The 23,660-nt window shown below is 45.4% G+C and overlaps 1 protein-coding gene and 1 non-coding gene across 2 annotated transcripts; both read left to right on the top strand.

The window, feature by feature from the left end:
- The first annotated feature begins 3,501 nt into the window (after positions 1-3,501).
- On the top strand, positions 3,502-22,046 carry LOC142774276 (chitinase-3-like protein 1). Its single transcript, XM_075874669.1, has 7 exons — positions 3,502-3,573; positions 4,109-4,315; positions 6,379-6,587; positions 7,781-8,111; positions 17,743-18,081; positions 20,340-20,537; positions 21,851-22,046. The coding sequence occupies exons 1-7, from the start codon at positions 3,502-3,504 to the stop codon at positions 22,022-22,024; spliced, it is 1,530 nt and encodes a 509-aa protein (XP_075730784.1). The 3' UTR covers positions 22,025-22,046.
- Positions 16,025-16,097, top strand: TRNAT-CGU (transfer RNA threonine (anticodon CGU)). The gene has a single exon. It is a non-coding gene; the product is annotated as a tRNA-Thr (tRNA).
- Positions 22,047-23,660: the final 1,614 nt, after the last annotated feature.

Genomic DNA, 23,660 nt, shown 5'->3' with positions numbered 1-23,660 from the left:
GTGCCCCATAACTACAAGAGAATCGTTCCAGTGTGAGCCCTACGCCAGCCAAGATGTATGATCTTCCCCGCCGGGAGTTAAGGGTGCGCAAGGGACCGTCCACTCCCCTTCCCTCCACGGGCCCAAGCACGCGTGAGAGCCGCTGTGCGCTCATTGCGCCATCTTCCTGATAATGCTGAAAACACGATAGCTCCGCCCTCCCGAGGTGCTCGCCAACAGCTGTAAATGGTAGATATAAATAACTTGCCGTTTGAACGTTGAAGTAGGTACCTTTTAGTGGCTTACTATATGTATGTTCGTGGTGATGCTGCGACCCTTAACATACATATCGTAAGAAGTGTACTAGAGATTTGTGACGCCTTTGAAGAACGAATAGCAATCATGCAGATAGATTTACAGAAAGCTTTTAATTAATTTGTGAGGTTTAACGTCCCAAAACCACCATATGAAGTCCCAAAACCACCAGAAAGCTTTTGACCGTGTCTCCCATGAAGTATTGTTCAGTGTGTTGAAGCATGTGGGAGTTGGTGACGTAATTTTTGATAGTTCGAAGATGGCATATTCACAGTGTGTAACGCAGTTGATAGTCAATAAGCAGCTCAGTGAAGAAATTGAAACACTAAGCTCTATCAAACAGGGATGCCCGGCCTCAGCATTGTTATTCGCCATCTACCTAGAACCCTTTTGCTTATCAATCATTCAACACTCAAGTGTGCAAGGCTTTCGGTTACAGAACACGGAGATAAAATTACTCGAATATGCTGACGATGTGGCAGAACTCCGCCAAGATAGACCAAGTATATGTGAAGTCGTTTACATGGAAAATAAATTTTGTGACATGACGGGCAGTGTAATTACCTGGCATAAAACAACTGCCTTTTGGTACGGCAATTGGGATGTGAGGCCCCGAGGTATATCTTAACAGAAAATGGGAAAGCAAACGCCTAAAGTACCTCGGTGTACCCTTGGACAGTTATCGCGACAACGCGGATTACTGGAAAGGTGAAGCAGAAACCCTAACGCAAAAAACAAATGCCTGGGGTGGTCGGGATCTGTCTATATTCACACGTGCGACTGTATGCAACATGTTTTGATATCGAAAATCTGGTATGTCATGCAAGTTATCTGAATGTCACGCGTCAATGTTCAGAAGCTTCACAGGATTTTTGCTGTGTTTGTGTGGAAATCGCCGTGGGAACGTACAAGCCGGTCTAATTTATTTCAGTCCGTTAGCAATGCGGACTCGGTTTATGTCATTTATTTATTAGACAAGTGTTCTCTAGGTTTATTTTCCTTCGCGATCAAAGAAACGAATTTCTGCAAACAGTGATAAAAGTAAGGCTGTCATCACGCATCCCGGATTTTGTTGTGTCTACAAACAGTGATATGTGCCGATATGTGGCTGGTTTTTTGAGAGAAGTTATACAGTCTTTTGAGTTTTTGAAAGTGCGCTTTTCGCTGGAATATCTTGCCACTGTTAAGCGAAAAAATCTGTACAGGGATCTCCGTGATGTCTTGTTCCCAACACCTTTGTACAGATCTATGTTCAATGGAGGACCCGGACAGGACGTTTTGAAAAGGGTCAAAAGGATGAAAGTAAAAACAGGGGCAACAACTTTCTTTTTTTAAATTGCATTCCGGGACTCTCCCCGTAAAGCAGTAGCTAGCGGACAAGGGAATCGATGTACCATGGACAACCAATTGTTTACTTTGTAAAACACCTGAGACAATAGACCATGTGTTTATTCATTGCTGGGACGCTGTCTTTGATTGGGACATCCTTCAAAGAACATTGAAAAAAGATCTCCCCATTACAAGTCATGGCATTCGTTCTCTCTGTGTGGATGATGATGACGGCATACCATACGACATGGTTATGTTAATTAGCCTTCACAGCATCTGGCAGACCACAATGGCTTACAGACATCTTGACCAGAACATACGTCCTGTCCGGGAGAACTTCATTGCAAATATCCGGAATATCCATGAGGTGTATAAACAACAAGAACCTCCCAGCTGGCTAACAATGTTAGAGGAATCGTGCGACCTGAAAAAAATTTAATGTGAGCACTTCGGATCAAACATTGGTCCAAGTGTATTTTATCATTCATGTTTCTGTGTGAACACCTGTAAAGAAAAACAGGTAATAAAAAAAAACCTTTTAGTGGCTTAGTGGTTAACGCCTCTTATTTACGACGTGGAGGTCCCACGTTCGATTCCGCGTTTCGGAGTCTTTATTTCTGGATTTTTTTGTGTCTTGCGTTTTCATATATGTAAAAACGAATACATATACGGTGCATGACGTTCGACACCAACTTCGACGTCAGCGGCAATATCCAGGCGAGAGTGTCTATATAGCAATTTTCGCAATAACAAAGAAATCATGGATTGGCATATCCGCACTTCTGCACTACCGCATCACGGCGCCATGACACACTATATTTGCCAATGCATGTGCAGCCCTTGCTGTTTAGGTCGGTACTACCATATGCACTTTTCTTTAGTGGTGGTAAGGGATTTTGTTTTGCAAATTCAGAAAAGGATTTTAGAATTCTTGCTTCCCAACAGCAATCAAAATATAAAGAAACTAAGTTTTCTTTTTTATCACTGACACTGATGCTACGAATGAGTGCGCTGCTATCAAACTGAAAATAATAAGGGAGCCTAAAAAGTGCTAGAAGTAAACGCTCCTTTTTCTTGTCTGTTAGTTCCTGCTAATAACGTTTTACTAAATATTGGTCTGCCATGCGGAATACCAGAATGAGACACACAACCCAAGTTTACCATTCGCGTACAGCTCCTGTCGGCGAGTTTGTTCGTAAATCGCCATCCAAAGCGACAATATGGCACTGGTGTGGTCATCCACCACGAAAGAACTTGAAAGTATGCTAATCGAAAGCACCATCTCTGAGCCTATCCTGAGAGCGTGGTCTTATATGTCACCATAAATTGTGAATTTCGTTTTTTATGCCGGTTAACGCTGTTGACGCCAAGTCGAACATGATATCCATATATCATGTCGTTTACTGCAAACGAGACTGGCTCTCTTCGATGTAAATATTTCAGTGTAAGCAGAACGTGTATCCAAAACATATATACGACAGATTATCAGATTGTGCTCGCAAACAAATGCCGACGCGATGATAGATACACGGCCAACGATACGAGATCCGCTTTAAGGTTGGAAAAAAAAGCCTTATATATAGGTGATTGTTGCATGAGTATAGATGTTCAGCATCTGGTGGCACTGTGAACGGAGATGGCGCCAGCAGTTGTGTTATCAAGTGGAGATGAAGCCAGGATGACATCACGTCGTAATACCACCGATCACTTGATGATTGGCGTCGTATGATGAAGTGTTCAATTAACACCATCGCCTGGTCAAAGCGGGACCGATCGCAAAGGCAGCGTCAAGTCTCACGAGATGCAGAGAGCTTCAAAAAAGGGAAAGGGGAAATAAAGACAGGTAAAATATCGTGCCATCTTTCGCTAAACGGAACCATGCGTGAAAGCGAAGCAGCAGAGATATGGTGGACGGCACCCACAGAAGCCCATCTACGTCGTCTTAAGCAGGTGCGCCAACATTAAGAACCTCTACTTGACTAACGCTGCTGGTAAGCATGACTATAGCCCTCATAAACAGCCGGCCCCACCACGCACAGGCGTGAGACATCAAACGTCATACCGTGCTATCTAAAGCAGGCATAGAAGTGTGGAACGCCGCATGACCCACGACCAAGGACTACATAGTGATCGCGTGTACTGAGGAATCGTCTTGTTTCCTTTGCCGCTGACTCAGGAGGGAGAAGGGGAAGATAGGGGGGGGGGAGACGGAGAGATGTGCATGCGCAGTGGGGGTGGATGCGGCCACAGGGAGGGAGGGACACAGGCTGTGGAATACTCTACTTCGCATCTAAAACGCCATCTCCTGATATGATCACTGTAATCATATGAAAGCTGTTAGGAGAGGTTTCTCTTTCATCGGCGTTTTCATTGCAGTTAGCTATGCGACTATATTTTTTTCAATTGTATTAACGCATTGTTTCTCCCGAGTCCAACCCAACCTCTCACCATGGCGACATTCTAAGAGCTGTCTCTTGCGCTTTAGTCGCAGTCATACGCAGGTCTCCAGAACAGTCGTTGGTGGCAGCTGCTGTGGATGCTGTCCTCAACAGTTTTCATCACAGCGCTCATCCCGATGGTCGTGTTCTTGACGTTCTTCACGCGCCCGGGAAGGGCATTGCCGACCTCCATGGTCATCCCTGGTGTGGCTACAAGGGTCACCGGCGTGTCCTCGCCTTTTACCATACCGAAGGTGAGACAATGTATAACGTGACTTTTTTGGTGGAGTGGCAAGAACAGGCACGTATTCCGTGAACGCGAAAGCATTAAAGAGTCCGTTTCCCAGAAATTCCGCTGTTGGCGTTGGCGTGTGCGTTGTTGGTTGTGAGTGGGAAATCATCTTGTGCGTGACCGTGAAATCGAAAAAAAAAGATTTAAGTAAAATGAATAATAAATATTTCTGAGTCAGAATGGGGATAGATCTGGGTTCGTTAACGTAGAAAGCGAATGTTATACTAAAAAATATAGTTAAAATGACTTTATGTGTTTGAAAATCTAGTGAAAATCACGTTCATGTTTTAGAAACACACAACACACGCATGCTGAATGCTGAATACATGCTTCATAGTACATGTAATATCACAGTAATATTGTGGTATACAACATTGCATTATCGTGGGGCATAAGATGTGATTGTCATAAGAACGTCAGAGTTTAAAGCCAGTCACTCATTAGAAAAGCCACATACGTTACTGAGCGTATTATATGTTTTCATATCACGCGTGCAACTGCTCGTGGTAAAGCATACTACCCAATACACAGTATGCAGACATATGCCAAAGCTTCTCTGACACAAGCAATCTTCATGTTTATCGATTAGATTGCAGAAATGCCAATTTAAATTTCTTGAGTAACATGATACAACAAAAGAAGCACAGCATATCCATAGTGTGAATAATGACTAAGGTGAAGCGTTCATCCATATGTCCGTGTGTCCATCCGTCCGTGCGTCTGGACAGACAGGCGGACGGAGGCACAGACACACGGATGGATAGACCGACGGACGGAGTGACGGAAGCACGGACACACGAACGGAACGACGAACGGACAGATGGACACAGGTGCACGCACGCCTGGATAGAGGGAAGGGCAGACGTACAGACGGACGGACCAACAGTCGAATTCCGGGACAGTTGGAAGCATAGAGGACAGACACGCAGACGGATCTACAGAGGCACAGACGGACGCATGGATAGACAAACGCAGCACGAACGGACAGACAGGTGAACGGACGGATGGATAGAAAGGTGGACGGAAGCATGAACCATCAGACAGATGGATAGAAGGATGGAAAGAAACTTGGGCAGACAGATGGAGGGACGTACGCACGGACGGACGGAAGCACGTACAGATGGACAGATGGACGGACGGGTGAACAGACAGACTTACGGACGCTTGGTACCACTCATCATCATTCACTCCGTGAATATGCTCTGAAAACAACTAAAACCATCTAGTTATATTATTCCAAGGACATATGCACACAACACCATCTATTGACCAAGTCATAAACTAAAGGTGGCACTGACTACATTTTAGATAAATATGGAGGAGGGAATTATTCCCGACTCAAGAATCTTCGCCCCTAAATGTATGCACCAAGGCGTTAAAGTACGGGGCAGGATTAGCGTAAGGATGTATTAATTCTTCTTACTGTGACATTGGCCTTGCTGACTTAGAGCCCGTGTTCACGTTCACTATAGAATGCGTTGTCTGACAAAGCGATGGGCAAGTAGGAGCCTCGTAAGGCAGAAGACGGGTCACGCGATCGATGGCGGAGACTGTAACTGAAATGCGGAATGAATCAGTGCTGTGCGGAACGCAATACATTTTATTACAATTTTTAAATTCATCAATTAATAATATGAAACTGCAACAGTCTGGGTAAATAAATTATATTTTCTGGTAATTGAATACCTAACAATTGCATCTTGTTGCAAAGTGAGCTGTAACCAGCAGTGCAGTAAGGAACTAAATTTGCGAAATATAGGATGACCAGGAGGGGGTGGAACTTTCTTCGATGAACGTTGTCGTAACACCAGTGCATGTGTTGCCTGGTTAGTCCTCTTTGATGCCTTCGTTTTTATTACTGCAGTATATCGAACCGTTCTCCTTGGCAATCAATATTGCCGTCAACGAGCACTTTTTTGTACTTTTTATGTGTCATTACCATTCACGCACCATTAGTTTTTTGTACGCGACATACTGAAACTATAGTATTATAATAACTGCTTGTCGTTTTGTGTTTTGTAACAGACATCTGCTGGTTTACCTCGTGTGACCTTTGACCCTGATGAGGGCTTTCTTCTGCAACCGGGAGAGACCATACAAGATTTCTGCAGCAAGGAGATGGAACCGGACGAAAGGCCCCCTGCGCCGTCGGCCCCAGTGCCCACGGGAAAGTCTCTGAATACGACCACAAAGGACATACAGCAGCGACCAGTCATCTGCGTCTTTAACGCTAAGTGAGTGTCAGATTATGCACTAAGTCAGCAATCAGGCTTGTATTCGGGCCCCTCGGATCATTTCCTAACCTCACGTCAAAAGGCTCTCATGCCTCCTTCTCTTGTGGAGTTCCTTGAGGGAGCCAGCATTTCCTAAATACTTCTGGAACTGAGGTGGCATATAAAGGCTTCAGCCTTTCTTTGCCAGCAGCCGCCTCAGTAAATTCATCGTGTGTCTCACGTCTGGGAAAAAGATTACGTGTGAAATATGGACTGGATGCTCAATTTTATGCAAGAATGACAATATTTCTTCGCATAGCGATGAATTTTAACGTGCACACGGTTTTTTCGCGATATGGGTCTTAGCTTTTTCCACTTACTTATTCAACGTTCACCTATTGTACCAGACAAAGAGCGAATGGTGGGCAAACTTTAGACCTCATTGCTTTCATTGATGCATTTCAATGGCCTGTTTTGTGAGTGCAAGTAATAAGAATAGTTTACAGCGTTTTAGACGTGGGTGAGACTAATTTTCATGACAGAGCCGCGTGAAGCTTATGAAAATTCTCTAATTTGGTCCTATGTTGTCTCGAATATTCTTCTTTGATTGCTTTCCGATCGAGGGCGTGTTTCTAACCAAACAATACGATCTTACAGTATCCGTTCACAAGAATCCAAGTCCTGATCGGATGCAGACGCATGTGGGCGAATTCTTACTAGTGTCACAGTGCGGTGCCTCGGAGTTGAATTCATAGTTGTCGCGAATGGTTGGAATATTTGAAGATTATCGGTTCCTCTTGATCCTAACTCGTAAGTTCCATTTTCGGAGTGATCATGTTTTTTAGACATACGAACCAGGGTCGTACTACAAAAAGGGTTCTTTTGAAGCTGTTTGTACTACGCTTTAAAATACTCTTGCTGGAACAGCCAAGGCACCAGCATTCAGGTGTTGGTCACACGCCGGTAATACGGAAGATTACTAATCTCAACACTGGATGTAATTCGCGGCAAAGAAAAGGAAGGTTTCCTAGGCATACATTGTAGCACATGCAGATGGTAGAATGATAACGCATACGCTTCAAATATAGAGTTTTTGCGAGCTTTAACTACGTACGCGACACGAACCGCCATAGCATGCCCTCAGATACTGTTTGATATGCGATCAAGATTACATTCTTAGCGCGCTAACTTGAAGTCCATGCTGTTGCTTTCAGATACTGGCGGCTCCAGGACACCTACCTCCCTGACTTTATCCCGGTCCATTACTGCACGGCGATACTCTGGTATGGCTATGCTGTAGACGTGAAAGACGGCAGCATCGTGTGGAAGTACCCGAGTGCAAAGACGTACAAGAACTCCTTGCTAGTAATGCTTTACAACGGCCAACTTTTGCACCGGGGCAACAACATCTCCGTGTACTTCGCTTTGGGCGGAGCGCGCGAAGACAACGCCAACTTGTCTTTAATGGTCGGTAACCCCGAAACTCGGCGACGATTGGTGGCGTCCGTTTGGCTTGAGCTTAACAACCCGTTTCAACCGTGGACGGTAAGATTCATACTTGCCAGTATACTTGCCCTCATACTTGCTAGAGTGATAAGCTGTTGTCTACCCAGAAACTGTTGTGCAAGGTTGTGGCAAGTTCGGGCAGCCTCACTAACCCATGGACGGTATGAATCATAGTTGCCAGTATACCTGCCATCATATTTGCCAGAGTCATACTCACCAGTGTGACTCATGACGTTCGCTTCAGATCTAAGAGACGTACACAGATCCAATGGATAAGTGATTGCGCGAACTTCAATCGCGACGCTGTGCATCAGAATCAGTTTAGCGTCATACTAAAAAAAACAGTCGATACCTTCCAGGCCTTTCAGTAACAAAATAATGCAAATAACATTATCTAGCGCTTTACGTGCCCGGGCCTCTTCTATTTTGCCTGCATCAAAATGCGACTGCCACGACCGAGATCGAGTCCGTGACCTTCGGGTCAGCTTTTGAGCACCCTAACCTCTACGCCACCGTGGTGGGCAAACATAGATACACTGTACAGGTACAGTGACTAAATTTGTTGTTCCTGTAATGTGTTACCTAAATAATTACTTCTTTGATCTCGTAATTTGCTAATGATGAATTGATTTAGGAAAACTACTTTCAAGGAAGTTGTTCATTATTTTTATATATGCGTTCTTATGTAAAATAGAATGTCCGCTTTTCTTAGGAAAAACTTTCTGCTAAGATGTAAGAAAACAAACAGAAGTTTCGTACGAATTTTAAACTTCGATCGTGGGAAAGAGCGAAATACACAGAAAAGACAAAAGGAATCTGAACAGAAATCCTTCAACAACGCTTCTGGAAGGCCACATTCCTCACATTCAAGCCAAGCTGATTCAACAATGCCCATACGCTTTGCCGACTATGAGACTGATAATCAGCATGATGGAGCTGTTTGAAAATCATAACATTATAACCGGGGGAGGAAGCTTATTTAACTGATGCCAGCATGGTGGTCACTTCAGGTAGCCAGCTTTTCTTCGTTTTTTCTCTTTTGAAGCACGTGAGCCCTAGGTGTCAAATTTTCGACGGCTCATGCTCTGAAGCATGCACCGTTAGGCATATATATATACATATATATATATCTCGAACATCGCAGAAGACGCTGCCACAATTCGCGTTCGTAAAGCCGCCAAGCAAGTAGCAAGAAAGCCACGCCATGGAACGCCGTCCTGCACTCACCATGATGCTACGCCACGGGACCGGCACGAGACTCGAGGGGCAGAGGATGAGAGCGACGAAGTGGGAATCAGCGAGCAAGAGGCATTCTAGGCTGACCATTTTTAGCTTTGAGTTTACGGGCACAAGTTCGCCCTAAATAAAGAGATTATATAGTACCAGGTGCTATAATTATTCGTAACAATCTGGTGGACGTGCTGAGTATGAGTCCAAGCACACCACAGGCAAGGGAGAGAAGCCCAGATCCCAGAAGATTGGAGCCAGCAGAATTGACACCTGTGCACCAACGCACGAGTTGCCGACTACGTGGAGAGCAGCCCGAGTTTGGCCCCCTAATTGACCCATCAAGACCTGTCGAGACCTCAAGCACAAGCGTCACTGCGATGACCACCCAGTCGATGCCATCTCCATCTTACCTCAATGTGGATTCGCCACGTACACCAGAGGTCTTCCACGGTGAGACCTTTGAAGATGCCGAGGACTGGCTTGAAGGCTTCGAGCGCGTTGCACGATTGAATGGTTGGGACGAAGCCCGAAAACTTCGTTACGTTTACGTCGCCCGGCAAGATTCGGCACGTACGTGGTTTGAGAACCACGAAGCGTCCTTGCTGTCGTGGGACGACTTCCAACGAGAGCTAATCGCAACCTATCCGAACACGGACCGCAAAGATAAGGCAGAGGCTGCTCTTCAGGCAAGGAACGAACGGAATAACGAGAGCGTGGCCATGTACATAGTAGACATGTCGCGGCTCTTCCGCCGAGCCGACCAAAACACGGCCGAGGAGAAGTTGCGGCAGCTAATGCGCGGAGTAAAAAAAAGATTTTTGCAGGCCTGGTGCGTAATCCACCGCGAACTGTGGCGGAGTTCCGGTCCGAGGCAACGACCATGGAAAGGACACTACAACAACGTGCGCGACTGTACAACAGAGACTTCAGCCTCTCTTCAGTCAGGGCGGAGTCAACAACCCTCCCCACCAACGTTGACGTCCTCCGGGAAATGGTGAGGGCTATTGTTAAGAAGGAGCTCCAGAAACTGCAACTCCCTCAAAGCCCTCCAGCGATGCCCTCCAGCGATGCCCTCAATCGCAGACGTTGTACGTGAAGTGCGACAAGCAATTATTCAACCGCAGCCTCAGGTGCAACACCACACGCAACCGGAAACTCAGCCACAGCTGTCGTACGCGCAAGTCGTACGGCAAGACATGAGACGCCCGAGCTTTGCACAAGCTCCCATTATGCCACCGACCTTTCTTCGCAGTACGCCACCGCCGATGCCAGAAGCGAGACCCCGCAAAAGTGATGTATGGCGCACGGCAGACCGGCGGCCCCTCTGCTACCACTGTGGGGAGGCAAGTCATCTTTATCGGACTGGCCACTACCGTCGGGTCGGGCTACGTGGCTTCCCAGTAAATGCACCCTGCCCTCGTAACGATGAGCGCCCTTACGAAATCGAAGAATAATTATCTTCGCGCTATGCATATCGAAACACTCATCGACATGAATCGCGGTCGATTGCACCAATGCGCCATAGGCCGCCGAGTCCACACCCATCATATACTTTCCCGAGGTGTCGTTCACCAAGCCCTCGACGGGAAAACTAGAACCAGCGACCTGTGGAGGCAGGGCCGCTGATTTTCGAAAAACTGAAAACCCTCCATCGCTAACCGGATCAGACGACGACACTGACACAATGACGGACAAGCGCAGTAATGGTGACGTGACATCCGAGCTACAAGTCAGAATCGACGACGTCGAAACCATAGGGTTAATAGACACAGGTGCAGACTACTCAGTAATAAGTAGCATGCTCGCAAAGAACCTGAAGAAAGTGCTCACTCATTGGACCCGACCGCAGATTCGCACCGCCGGAGGGCATTTAGCCAGCCCCATAGCAATGTGCACAGCGAGAGTGGGAATAAGAGGCCATGTGTACGTCTGCAGTTTTATTGTTCTCCCCGAATGTTCCCGTGAGGCAATTCTGGGCATGGACTTCCTGCAAGCGAACAGTGCCATCATCGACTTGCAGAAATCCCAAGTTTCTTTCTCTACAGAGAACGCTGTTGCCGTGTGTCATGCGGAGAAACCAAGTGTTTCGTCTCTTCGTATTGTGGATGAAGGTATGACAGTGCCGCCACGTAGCAGCGTGACAGTTTCTGTGAAAAGCGACGTTTTTCGTGAATATGCCGGACTAGCTGATAGAAATATTGAACTGCTACTCACAAAAGGGATACGCGTGGCGAGAGGTCTAGTGAACATGCGGAACGGATACACTGATGTGCTATTGACTAACTTTACCAACGAGGTAAAGCATGTGGCGAAGGGAGAAGCCTTAGCATCACTTCACGACTACGTACAAGTCTCAGATGTTTGCACCTTAAGAAAAGTACCCACAACGCCCTCAACAGTGGACAGAATCCTAGAGAAAATAGATATTGACCGAGAGCTTTCATCTCTGCAGAAAGACCAGATTGTGGAGTTGATCAAGGAATTCACAGAGTGTTTTTCCTCTTCATCGAAAGTCGGACGTACACCTGTCGCAAAGCACCGTCTCGTAATCGAAGGGCATGTTAGACCAGTATGTAAGCATTCATACCGAGTAGCCCCGAAAGAAAGAGAGGCGATAAAGAAGCAAGTACAGGAGATGCTCGACGACGATGTCATACAGCCCTCCAAAAGCCCATGGGCATCACCGTAGTAGTGGTGAGGAAGAAGGACAACACCATGCGGTTCTGTGTTGATTACAGAAAACTCAACCTCGTCACGAAGCGAGACGTGTACCCACTCCCACGAGTCGACGATACGTTGGATAAACTGCGCAATGCTCACCTTTTTTCATCGTTGGATCTAAAGAGCGGGTACTGGTCAATAGAAGTCGACGAACGAGATCGGGAAAAGACAGCGTTTGTGACACCCGACGGACTCTACGAGTTCAAAGTACTCCCATTTGGTTTGTGTTCTGCTCCCGCTACCTTCCAGAGGATTATGGACACTGTGCTCTCCGGCCTCAAATGGCAGTCATGTCTTGTCTATCTTGATGACATAGTAATTTTTTCCACTACGTTCGAGCAGCACGTACAGAGATTGAGAACGGTACTGGACGCTATTCGTATGGCTGCACTTACGATCAAACCCGAAAAGTGCCACTTTGGATTCCGGGAGCTTCGGTTCCTCGGGCACATTGTCAGTTCTCACGGTGTCCGCCCAGATCCGGATAAAATCACTGCGGTCCAAAATTTCCCAAGGCCAAGAGACAAAAAAGCTATGCGACGTTTCCTGGGGCTTTGTGCCTACTATAGGCGCTTCGTTGAAAACTTCTCCAAGATTGTGGAACCACTGACACGGCTTACGAAGGAAGGTGTACCATTTATCTGGCACCAAAAGCAAGAAGACGCCTTCTCTGAGTTACGACGGTGTTTGCAGTCACCTCCCATACCCGCTCATTTTGACGAAGATGCCAAAACAGACAATCATACGGACGCCAGCAACGTTGGCCTCGGTGCTATTCTTGTTCAATGGCAGAACGGAGAAGAAAAAGTTATTGCTTATGCAAGCCACATTCTTTCGAAAGCTGAGTATAAATATTCAGCTACGGAAAAGGAATGTCTCGCAGTTATAGGGGCCATCAGAAGTTCTGTTCGTATTTATACGGTAGACCATTCCGAGCCATCAGTGACCATCATTCACTGTGCTGGCTTGGGAACCTCAAGGATCCTTCCGGAAGACTTGCTAGATGGAGCCTGCGTCTACAAGAATATGACATCACCGTAGCCTACAAGTCTGGCCACAAGGACAACGACGCAGACTGCTTCTCACGAGCACCAGTCCAGACCTCGTCTCCTGAGCATGAACAAGACTCCGCATTTTTTAGAGCTGTAAATGTGTCGGAGATGGCTCATGATCAGCGAATGGACCCACAATTACTTCTGCTCATTCAACACTTAGAGGGGCAGCAAGTCGAAGTACCGCGAGTTTTCGTCCGTGGACTACGTTCCTACGTCCTCCGCAACAACGTTCTCTAGAAGAGAAACTTTCAACACACCGGTGAAACGTTCCTACTGCTGATACCATCATCACTGCGAGCGGACATTTTAGAAGCGTGTCATGATGACCCATTGGCAGGTCACTTGGGCATTAGTAGGACTTTGGCAAGAATCCGCCAGAGATATTACTGGCCAAAATTGATGGATTCAGTACAGCATTACGTAAGATCACGTCGAGAATGCCAAAGACGCAAAAAACCACCCCTAAAACCAGCAGGTCTTTTGAAACCGATAGAGCCACCGAAAATCCTGTTTGAGGAGGTCGGAATGGATTTGCTAGGACCATTTCCTACGTCATCGTTTGGGAAAAGCTGGATAGTTGTAGCAACCGACTACATGACCCGGTATGCCGAGACGTCATCTCTCACAAAAGGAACGGCAAATGAAGTGGCTCAGTTTTTTGTGACCCAGATAGTGCTGTGACATGGCGCACCTAAAGTCCTTATAACTGACAAAGGAACTGCGTTCACTGCCAGGCTAGTACAGTCTGTCATGAAGCTAACGCACCCCGACCACAGAATAACTACCGAATACCATCCGGAAACTAACGGGTTAACTGAAAGGCTGAACAGGATGCTTGCTGACATGATCACGATGTATGTGGACGTCGAGCATCGGACTTGGGACACCATATTACCGTATGCTACATTTGCATACAATACCGCAGTACAAGAGACAACCCACTTCACGCCATTTTAACTTGTTTATGGTCGGACAGTAATAACGACATTAGACGCGATGCTGCCTGTCAACAGCACGAATGAAGAGGACCCTGACATAAGCGAATATGTAGAAAGGGCAGAAGAGGCGCGACAACTAGCACGGAACCGCATCATTCAACAGCAGGACGTCGACGCGCACCGTTATAATCTAAGACGAAGGGATGTTCAGTACTCCCCTGGAAACCAAGTGTGGGTCTGGACACCTGTACGTCCACGTGGCCTATCAGAAAAGCTTATGCGGCGCTATTTTGGCCCTTACAGGGTTCTTCGTAAGCTAGGCCCATTAAACTACGAAGTGATCCCTGAAGGTCAAGTAGGCACAACACGACGCCGGAATCTCCCGGAAGTTGTAAATGTAGTACGGATGAAACCGTACTACGACAGGAACTCAACAAGTGAACTGACTCCCGTCGTCTAAGACAAAGACTAGTCCTATTGTTTAGAAACTGTCAGCCGGCTCTACGCATCGGGGCGATGCGTGCTAGGAGGGGAACTAATGCCACAGCTCGAACATCGCAGAAGACGCTGCCACAATTCGCGTTCGTAAAAGCCGCCGAGCAAGTAGCAAGAAAGCCGCGCCATGGAACGCCGTCCTGCACGCGCCATGATGCTACGCCACGGGGCCGGCACGAGACTCGAGGGGCAGTGGAAGAGACCGACGAAGTAGGAATCAGCGAGCTAGAAGCATTCTAGGCTGACCATTTTTATCTTTGAGTTTACGGGCACAAGTTCGCCCTAAATAAAGAGTTTATATAGTAACAGGTGCTATAATTATTCGTAATATATATATATATATATATATATATATATATATATATATATATATATATATATATATATATATATATATATATATATATATAGAGGGTATAAGAGGCTGTATAAGAGGGACAATTAATCAGCTGCCCGCTCATAATAAGTTCACGTGCTACGTGACGCCAAACATGTGCATAAGAGTGTTTTCACACTCGTTGTTTGGCTTATAGATGGCGCTGACTGTCGCTCCTACTTCTAAATTCACAGATAAACCCAAAAAAAGTGGATGGAGGGAGTGCCGCTGTAATAGCTCAGTGGTTAGAGCATCGAACGCGTAATTCGAAGGTCGTAGGTTCGATTCCTGCTTACAGTTGGTAATTTTTTCATCCACTTTTTCTTTCTTCTTATTTACATTCCATTAATGTTAATAACTTCCCCTGTACATTCCTTGGCATTACTGTCTGTTATATCTCATTATTATTGTGTTAAAAACACGGAAAAACGAGCCCTTAGGTATACACTTCTTTCCCTTATTTCATTGAACGAGGGTCTCGTACTGGCAGACTTGGTGTGTTTAGGCTGTATAAGAGGGACAATTAATCAGCTGCCCGCTCATAATAAGTTCACGTGCTACGTGACGCCAAACATGTGCATAAGAGTGTTTTCACACTCGTTGTTTGGCTTATAGATGGCGCTGACTGTCGCTCCTACTTCTAAATTCACAGATAAACCCAAAAAAGTGGATGGAGGGAGTGCCGCTGTAATAGCTCAGTGGTTAGAGCATCGAACGCGTAATTCGAAGGTCGTAGGTTCGATTCCTGCTTACAGTTGGTAATTTTTTCATCCACTTTTTCTTTCTTCTTATTTACATTCCATTAATGTTAATAACTTCCCCTGTACATTCCTTGGCATTACTGTCTGTTATATCTCATTATTATTGTGTTAAAAACACGGAAAAACGAGCCCTTAGGTATACACTTCTTTCCCTTATTTCATTGAACGAGGGTCTCGTACTGGCAGACTTGGTGTGTTTAGGCTGTATAAGAGGGACAATTAATCAGCTGCCCGCTCATAATAAGTTCACGTGCTACGTGACGCCAAACATGTGCATAAGAGTGTTTTCACACTCTTTGTTTGGCTTATAGATGGCGCTGTCGCTCCTACTTCTAAATTCACAGATAAACCCAAAAAAGTGGATGGAGGGAGTGCCGCTGTAATAGCTCAGTGGTTAGAGCATCGAACGCGTAATTCGAAGGTCGCAGGTTCGATTCCTGCTTACAGTTGGTAATTTTTTCATCCACTTTTTCTTTCTTCTTATTTACATTCCATTAATGTTAAGAACTTCCCCTGTACATTCCTTGGCATTACTGTCTGTTATATCTCATTATTTATTTATATATATATATATATATATATATATATATATATATATATATATATATATATAGAAGGGAAAACATGTCAGGTCTGGGTATTTTCTATATTGAATGAACTTGCAGATAGCACATTTGAAAAGGAAATCGAAATTGTATTTACTAACGTTCCAGCCGTGGCACGGCCTTCGGCAGAGTAAGTAGGTACGATACAATGCAGCCGCTTTATAAGCTCACGTGATGAACTCTCGGTACAGCAGCTAGGGCAATCAAAGTGAAAAAAAATGGTAATCTGTCAGAATTTTGCCACAAGGTGCGTGTGTGTGTGTGTGTGTGTTTGTGTGTGTGTGCGTGTGTGTCTGTGTGTGTGTATGCGCTGTTCGTACTATGCTGATAGTGCAGGAAAGCATGTTCTGCGAGCAGCGAACGCTATAGACAGTAAAAATGAACAGCTGTACTTTCACCGAAAGCGACCAGTAGACTCTCACTGAATGGCTGTCACCTCAAGTGAAAACCTCATATTTTTATGAACTCAAATTGCTAAATATTTGCCTCTTGCATGAAAACAAGTTTATGCAAAAAAGGTTGCCATTTTTTAAATAAAACGCTGTACCCCGCCAAAAAGGGAGTACTGTGCATGAAAGAGTTCACGAAAAGGCTGTTTTGAAACACGTCCACAGCGGGGAATCCACCCAATAGCTATCATCCTGGAGTTTAATTTCTGTCATTGATGCTGCTTACCAACGACGTCTCGAATAATATTCATATTCATACTTATTTCAGAGAATTACAAGTAACAAAATGTGCATTTCTTCTGTCTAGAAGGAGGCAAAAAGGCAGGAATGCATGATTTAATGTCACGCCCTTTGTTAAGGCCCACATTATTGAGTATTTAAATTCATGTTTCAATTCAGTATCTTTTGAGGAATTTGTGGCAAAGTCAATAGTAATACCAAGAAATTGTAATTAGTTTGAAATGTAATACTACCATCTGTTGTATTCTGAGCGAAAATCATTTTTTTTCAAGTAGTGACTATCACAGGGCACCTTCTTGATTGATTGATATGTGTGGTTTAACGTGCTAAAACCACCATATGATTATGAGAGACGCCGTCGTGGAAGGTACCGGAAATTTCGTACCTGGGATTCTTAGGGTGCACTGAAATCTGAGCACACGGGCCTACAACATTTTCGCCTGCATTGAAAATGCAGCCGCTGCAGCTTGGATTCAATCCCGCGACCTGCGGGTCAGCAGCCGAGTACCTCGGCCACTAGATTATCGCGGTGGGGCAAGGCGCCTTTTTGCATTAAGTAGCTGCATAAACGAGTCATCGCCCATTCGAAGAAGTCACTTTCTCGAAATTTAACTCTCGCACGAAGCAAAACCGAAACACATAGGTAGCGTTTCTCAAGTGTTGCGTTAGGAAACGCGGTGATGATCTGTGTAGTAGACTTCTGTTATGCACAGTAACCTTGACCATGCCATTCTTAAACATAGCTGTGGAACATTTCACCAAGATCAGTAATGCAACTGGGTCGTTAATGTTTCACGCAGGGAGTGAACGTGGACTGGGACTATCCGGGAGAACCATGCAACCCCGGAACGGGCAGCGGTGCCTTCGTTGAGCTGATCAATGACCTAAAGAGACAGTTCATTGATGTCATCATAAGCGTTCCACCAGTGAAGTCACGGCTGCATGTCTACAGCCTGGACAAGGTCATTGGTTTAGTCGACTTTATCATCATCAAAACACACATGCACACTGCGAACCCATCGATGCGTGACGTCGTCAGATGCAGTGGGGATCACAGCGACGCGGCTGACGTCTTCAACGCGGCGCTCAGCAGCCTTCCCAAGACGGACGACGATTGGCGTCTAGGATACAGCATTTCGGTGCGTCGACCACGATGAAAGCGGCATAGGTATAATCTAGTCGCGGTCCTCAGGGGAACGCACGTCTAATCGGTAATCATGGCGTTCGACATTGCTGCTTCGACTATCACTGGTCATCTTTTCCTTTAATATGAAGAAATGTGTACATTTGTTTTCTTTCTGTTGGTTACTTTTATTTGTAAAGTGAAGTTCCTAATGCCAGCCCTTATGTAGTACCAACATTAAGGTTCTTTCAGGAAAGTAACCGTACTTACTGACTGCTCAACTCTCCAAGTGTTTATTAGATCTGTCCTTAGGTGTAAGCTAGAGGGCGTTAGGGGGCTTCCAACGCCATAATCTAGGCATCGAAGGGGGGTGGGGGTGCGCAAAGTCTGCGCCGTGCCTTTATTCAGTTGGACCTGTCCAGTCATTCCTGGAAGCGCAAAGTTGTATCCATGAACGTTTTTTAAGAATAATGGCCAGGGAAGACTCATGGTCTTGCCTTCAAAGAGCTGTTCTCTTTCCGCCGTTATTGTAGAAAATCTGGAAACCAAAGGCAGGTAATTGGAAGCCAAAGGCAGGTACTTGTAAAAAGCCCACCGTCGCTCGATTTCCTTTGTCGTTTTCATTGAGAAGACTGATCTTAGGTGACGACCAATAAGAAAGGGAAACTCATTAAGATAAAACTTGTCCCGCCCCCCCCCTTCTAGAGAGAACGCTGAGAGAACAATGAGCACTGTCCATACTATGGCTACAAGTTGGCCCTTCTGATTATCACTGAGTAAGTCAGTCAAACGCTCCCGTCGGTATATCTATGGATGTGAGCAGCTGGTCTTTCAATCTAATGATGCAGGAGAGTTTTCGAATCGCCTCGCGAATTTGGCCGGGTGATCTTGAATGCAACAAATGACAACATCGTCTCAATGGGCGTTTCCGCTAACAATGTATAGCCATCAGTCTCTACTTCAATATGTTCCAATGCGCAACACTGCACATTATTGGGTTCACCGGAACTCGCTCTCTTATACGCTGTACTCACGTCTCTCACATCTAGGTAGAATGCGGGAAGCTTTCGCGCTTGACAGCACAACTCTGGGCCGTCATGTCCGCTTTAATCAAGGTCTCGGAATCGATTTCATGCTGGTTGCGCAGACCCACAAGAAGGGTACAGGGCGTGAATCTCATTGAATAGGTAGTAAAGCTTATGTTGTTTTTCTTAAAGTGATAACAATTACGAAATTGTTTTGTAAAAATTCTGCTACCCGCGGTTCACGTCGTTCACCGTCGGCCAATATACGGTGCTTTCCATAAGCGGAATATCGAAATGAAAGCCAATAATGTAGACTCAAGCCCCGCGCCTTCTCTGTGTAACCACGCGTTAAAACATATAGACACTCGATTACGTGAAACTGCTTAGAAAAAAATGCCGTATCCTGCACTCAGTTGTGCAAGCGTTGAAACAGCAATACCGTACGATTTTGAACACTAATATGGTTGCTTCTATGGTTTGTTTCTAGGCCTTTGCTAGGTGATGCATGTTGTTTCGAAGTCGCCTTCAGGTCGCTGCTAGACTTTAAATGCCTGATGCTAGGTTGTCTTCTCCTTAATTCTCCCCAAAAATAAATTCAAATTAAACTAGAGGCAGATACACCCACTACATGGGCGTGCCATCATTGGCCGAGGTCTCGCATAACTTCGGGGTCTCACTACGCTGTAAAGAAATAATAAAAATATCGATTCCAGAAGCTACACTTGCCACAAGCATGATATAGGGCTTAGTACGACACACTAGGGTCCTTTTAGCCATCTGCAATTCGTTAACGAGCACTTGACTCTGTATACACACGGGTGGTTTGCACTTGGAACCCCACCAGAATGCTGCCGCCTATGTCGGGAATCCGACCGGTGCCCTCGGGCTTCGCAACGCGGCCTGTTATTTGCTGATCGACTATGGCAGGTCAATGAGGATGCGATTGGAATTAACAAGTTCTAAAGTTAGCCCACCATTAAAGGGGAAGTTGCAGAAGGAATTGAAAATTGTTAAAAGCTCAATGCCACTTCTTGTCCAGTAATGATCGTGGTGGCATAATTACTATAGTATAGTCTCTCAATGTGTCTCTGAAGTGTGACCACAATATTTTTGTTGATGCTATACAATGGAGCCACGCACGTACAAAAGGCGCACTAACTCAAAAACAAGAGACTGGTGTGACGGCGGACCAAGGCGGTTTGAAACAAAATATTTTAAAAAATCTTCTTGGACTGGACTGTTCTCGCAGGTGGCTCCGGAGACGTTCGTAGCACCGGCCGCTCAGCTGGGGGCTCCCGTCCTGGGCACGGAGCCGTGGGACAACCAGACCCGTCAACCCGGCCGTACGAGCTATGCGTCCGTTTGCCAGGAGAAGCCCGTGATCAGAACGAACTCGCACCCGTTGTGCCTCATGGTCGCCCGTCAAACGGAGAACCAGAACGTGCTCGTAAGCGACATTCGTGAATGAGTGGGACGTTGGCACTGTTGGCATACATACATACATACATACATACATACATACATACATACATACATACATACATACATACATACATACATACATACATACATACATACATACATACATACATACATACATACATACATACATATATACATACATACATACATACATACATACTTGCGTAGATACATACATACATGCATACATACATACATGCGTAGATACATACATACATACATACATACATAGTTACGTACGTACGTACGTACGTTGAACTCCAGTGGCTTCATTGCCGTAACGTCGCGATCAGTGATAAAACAGCGCTGCTAGCGACAACATATTTCCATTTTACGGCTTCACATGCCTCCATAGTAGCTTTGCCACTAAATGACTACACAAAAGCCCAGCCTTTTTCTCGAGATTTACGTATCCACAGTCGCAACACATGTAACGGTCAACAGCTACTCCATATTGGGATGGAGGCGTGCACAATCCACAAAGAATTTTGGTTGTTCTTGAACTTTCGCTGAGAGTGTCACTGCTTGCGTGTGTCACACAAGAGTCATTGTGCCAAAGACTAAGCATGCTTAACATGGAGTTTCTGCACTCAGTTAGTTTGTCACTCGGTCGGTTTGTGAGTTAGCTGGTTTTTAGTTGGTTAGTTGGTTTGTTGGTCTGTTTATTTGCTACTTAATTGGCTGCTAATCAGTCTATCTAGCGAGTATTTCACCAATAATGTCAAAACTTTGCATGTAGCCCTTTCACCGAGAGTATGCCCACAAGTGAAACTGTTCGCACAGTTTCAAACATTGTGACATTTTAAAAGGCGTTACTCATTAAGCTCAAGACTGTTCCACTGGCGGCGGAAGACGAAGAAGAAGAGGATGACGAACACTGACTGCTGGCTTGGGCACTACATGACATCTCGATATCTATGATACATTTATTATGGCTAGCAGCAACACACAACTACCAGAGGAACGTGCACAGGCTTGTCTTTGCCGACTTCAGGTTAGATGCAATAACGCAAAGCAGTAATATTGAAGGCAAAGCGAAATTCACAACTCAACACATCATACCAGTTATGACCAATAAACATTGTAGATAACTGTATGCCGCTTTGTCACTCATTTACACGAGTGAGTGGTCAGAGTCACGGGTGATTTACAGTAACTCCGAAGGATCCCACCGCTTCGCCCACTTACCATCATTTACTTCTTGGATATAACAAGTTTTTTTCTTGTTTAGGTAAATGCCTTGCTCTTGATGAAAACCTTGCAATGACGTTTGTCCAGGTTGCAACTTTCTCCGACGAGCGGGCACTCATGGAACGCATGAACCTGACGTACTCGAGCAACATGGCCTTGGCACCTGTGGCGGTGTATGACATCGACCTGGACGACTTTGCCGGCGAATGCGGGAACGGCCTGTCGCCGCTAATTCGAGCCTTGGCCACAGGTCCCGGCTGATTTTTTCGGTGACGTCATCAAACGAGCCCCAGATGACACGTTCGACGCCATGCGAATAACTGTTGACGAACTTCATGACAGTATTATATGCTCTTTATTGTGTTGCAGGGCTCAGAAATTTGTGCGTGAATATCGTTGTTTTCTTAGAAAGAAACAGAATTTAAGTGCTCGACAAAATAGACATGATTTCTCGAACTTTAAGGCCTGATGTTGCACTAGCACTATGGGGGACATTTCTCACCGTAATGTGGACGCGAATTACCATGCCTGTTTTAGATTTTATTTTGCGAATGATAAACGCTTCTATCGCTAAATTAAAAGGATTTGTGAACGACACTGGATAGCTTTAACAAAGTCGTCTGAAAAACACGAGATTGCTGATCCTGATCATTTTGTGTGACAAAATCACTATAATAATCACTAACGACCGTGAAGTGGGCTAAGTTTTAGCCGAAAACAATGTACAAAAAACAGTGTCAAAAACAATTTTACGAGGACAAGTAAATTTGTCTGCTAAAGCACTATTGAAGATGTGGACTGCATAAGAAAAGTCGCCCAGGTCTTGCATCAAGAAGGTTTGCAAAAATACGAGAGCGCTATCATTGTCGAAGAATCGTATGTGAAATTGCTAACTGTTGCCGGAACTAGGGTGAACTTGTACGAAAGTTCACAAAAATGTGTCCAAAGTGCATAAAGTAGGAAGAATGGTGTTGTCTTCACGTTGTATTGAAAACTTTTTATTGTGCTTTCTTATACCTGTCCATTTATCACTCTTGCGAAGCTGGAGAATAGCTCTTTCATACTGCCTCAATAATCTCCACTAACTAAATGGCCCTTGGCCCGTTGGTCCCCAATTGGTCCCCGTTGGTCCCCCGTTGATCCCCGTTGGTCCCCAAAGGTTAACATTGGTCCCCAATGTTCACCTTTATATGCAGTAACGTTCCTCCCACGTCAAAATCAAAATGACTAACGCCTGCCTAGCGTGGCGAGTAACACAATTAGACTTGGAGAGAGCATCAATTCTCGACGGGTATGGTGTACTGGTAATCACAATAAATAGCCCGCTCAGCCTAATGTTAACCGACGTGACAGAAAAATGAGACGAACTTGTGGTGGTCAAAACCTCGTAATGGGGAGGGACAGAACTCGTACATTTCACTCGGCCAGCGAGACTGCATTCTTTAAAAGATATGAACACGAAGTAGTTCTCACACGGTGACTGCATATTAGACTCGCTGTCCTTTTCTCCGGAAACCACACAGCATAGAGGCGTTATATAGGCTTCTCTGGGACTACAGGTCTTGAGATGTTCTTTCAAAATGCAGACAATCACGTGAAAAGAAGACCTGTCCCGTGCAGCAAAGCATCTTCTGAAACGTAGATGTTCAGCGTAAGTAGGTGGACCTTTCAGAGCGCCACAGCTGCAAAGCTTGCTGCAGCTGGCGACATCTGGAGGGATTACAAGATAAAAAAAAGAATCTGCCTATTTCATTACATAGAAAGTGGCAAGGAGAGTATAGAAATTGTGGCAAGGAGAACACAAAGCCATTGGTGGCTCGATAAAATGGATAGACAGGTACGACAAAAAAGCTTTTCACTTGTTCGCTAATAAAAAGGAAGGCTCGGCCCAACGCGA

The sequence above is a fragment of the Rhipicephalus microplus genome, chromosome 10, assembly GCF_043290135.1.
Source record: "Rhipicephalus microplus isolate Deutch F79 chromosome 10, USDA_Rmic, whole genome shotgun sequence".
Classification (NCBI taxonomy): Eukaryota; Metazoa; Arthropoda; class Arachnida; order Ixodida; family Ixodidae; genus Rhipicephalus; species Rhipicephalus microplus.
This window is presented reverse-complemented; position numbering and strand designations above follow the sequence as displayed.

What these genes read in the sequence shown, in the direction of transcription:
- LOC142774276 (XM_075874669.1), top strand. Translation starts at nt 3,502, where the DNA reads ATGCGTGAAAGCGAAGCAGCAGAGATATGGTGGACGGCACCCACAGAA. An exon ending in ATCTACGTCGTCTTAAGCAG is followed by an intron (nt 3,574 to 4,108) that starts GTGCGCCAACAT and finishes CTTGCGCTTTAG; the next exon opens with TCGCAGTCATACGCAGGTCT. An exon ending in ACCCGTTTCAACCGTGGACG is followed by an intron (nt 8,112 to 17,742) that starts GTAAGATTCATA and finishes TGTTTCACGCAG; the next exon opens with GGAGTGAACGTGGACTGGGA.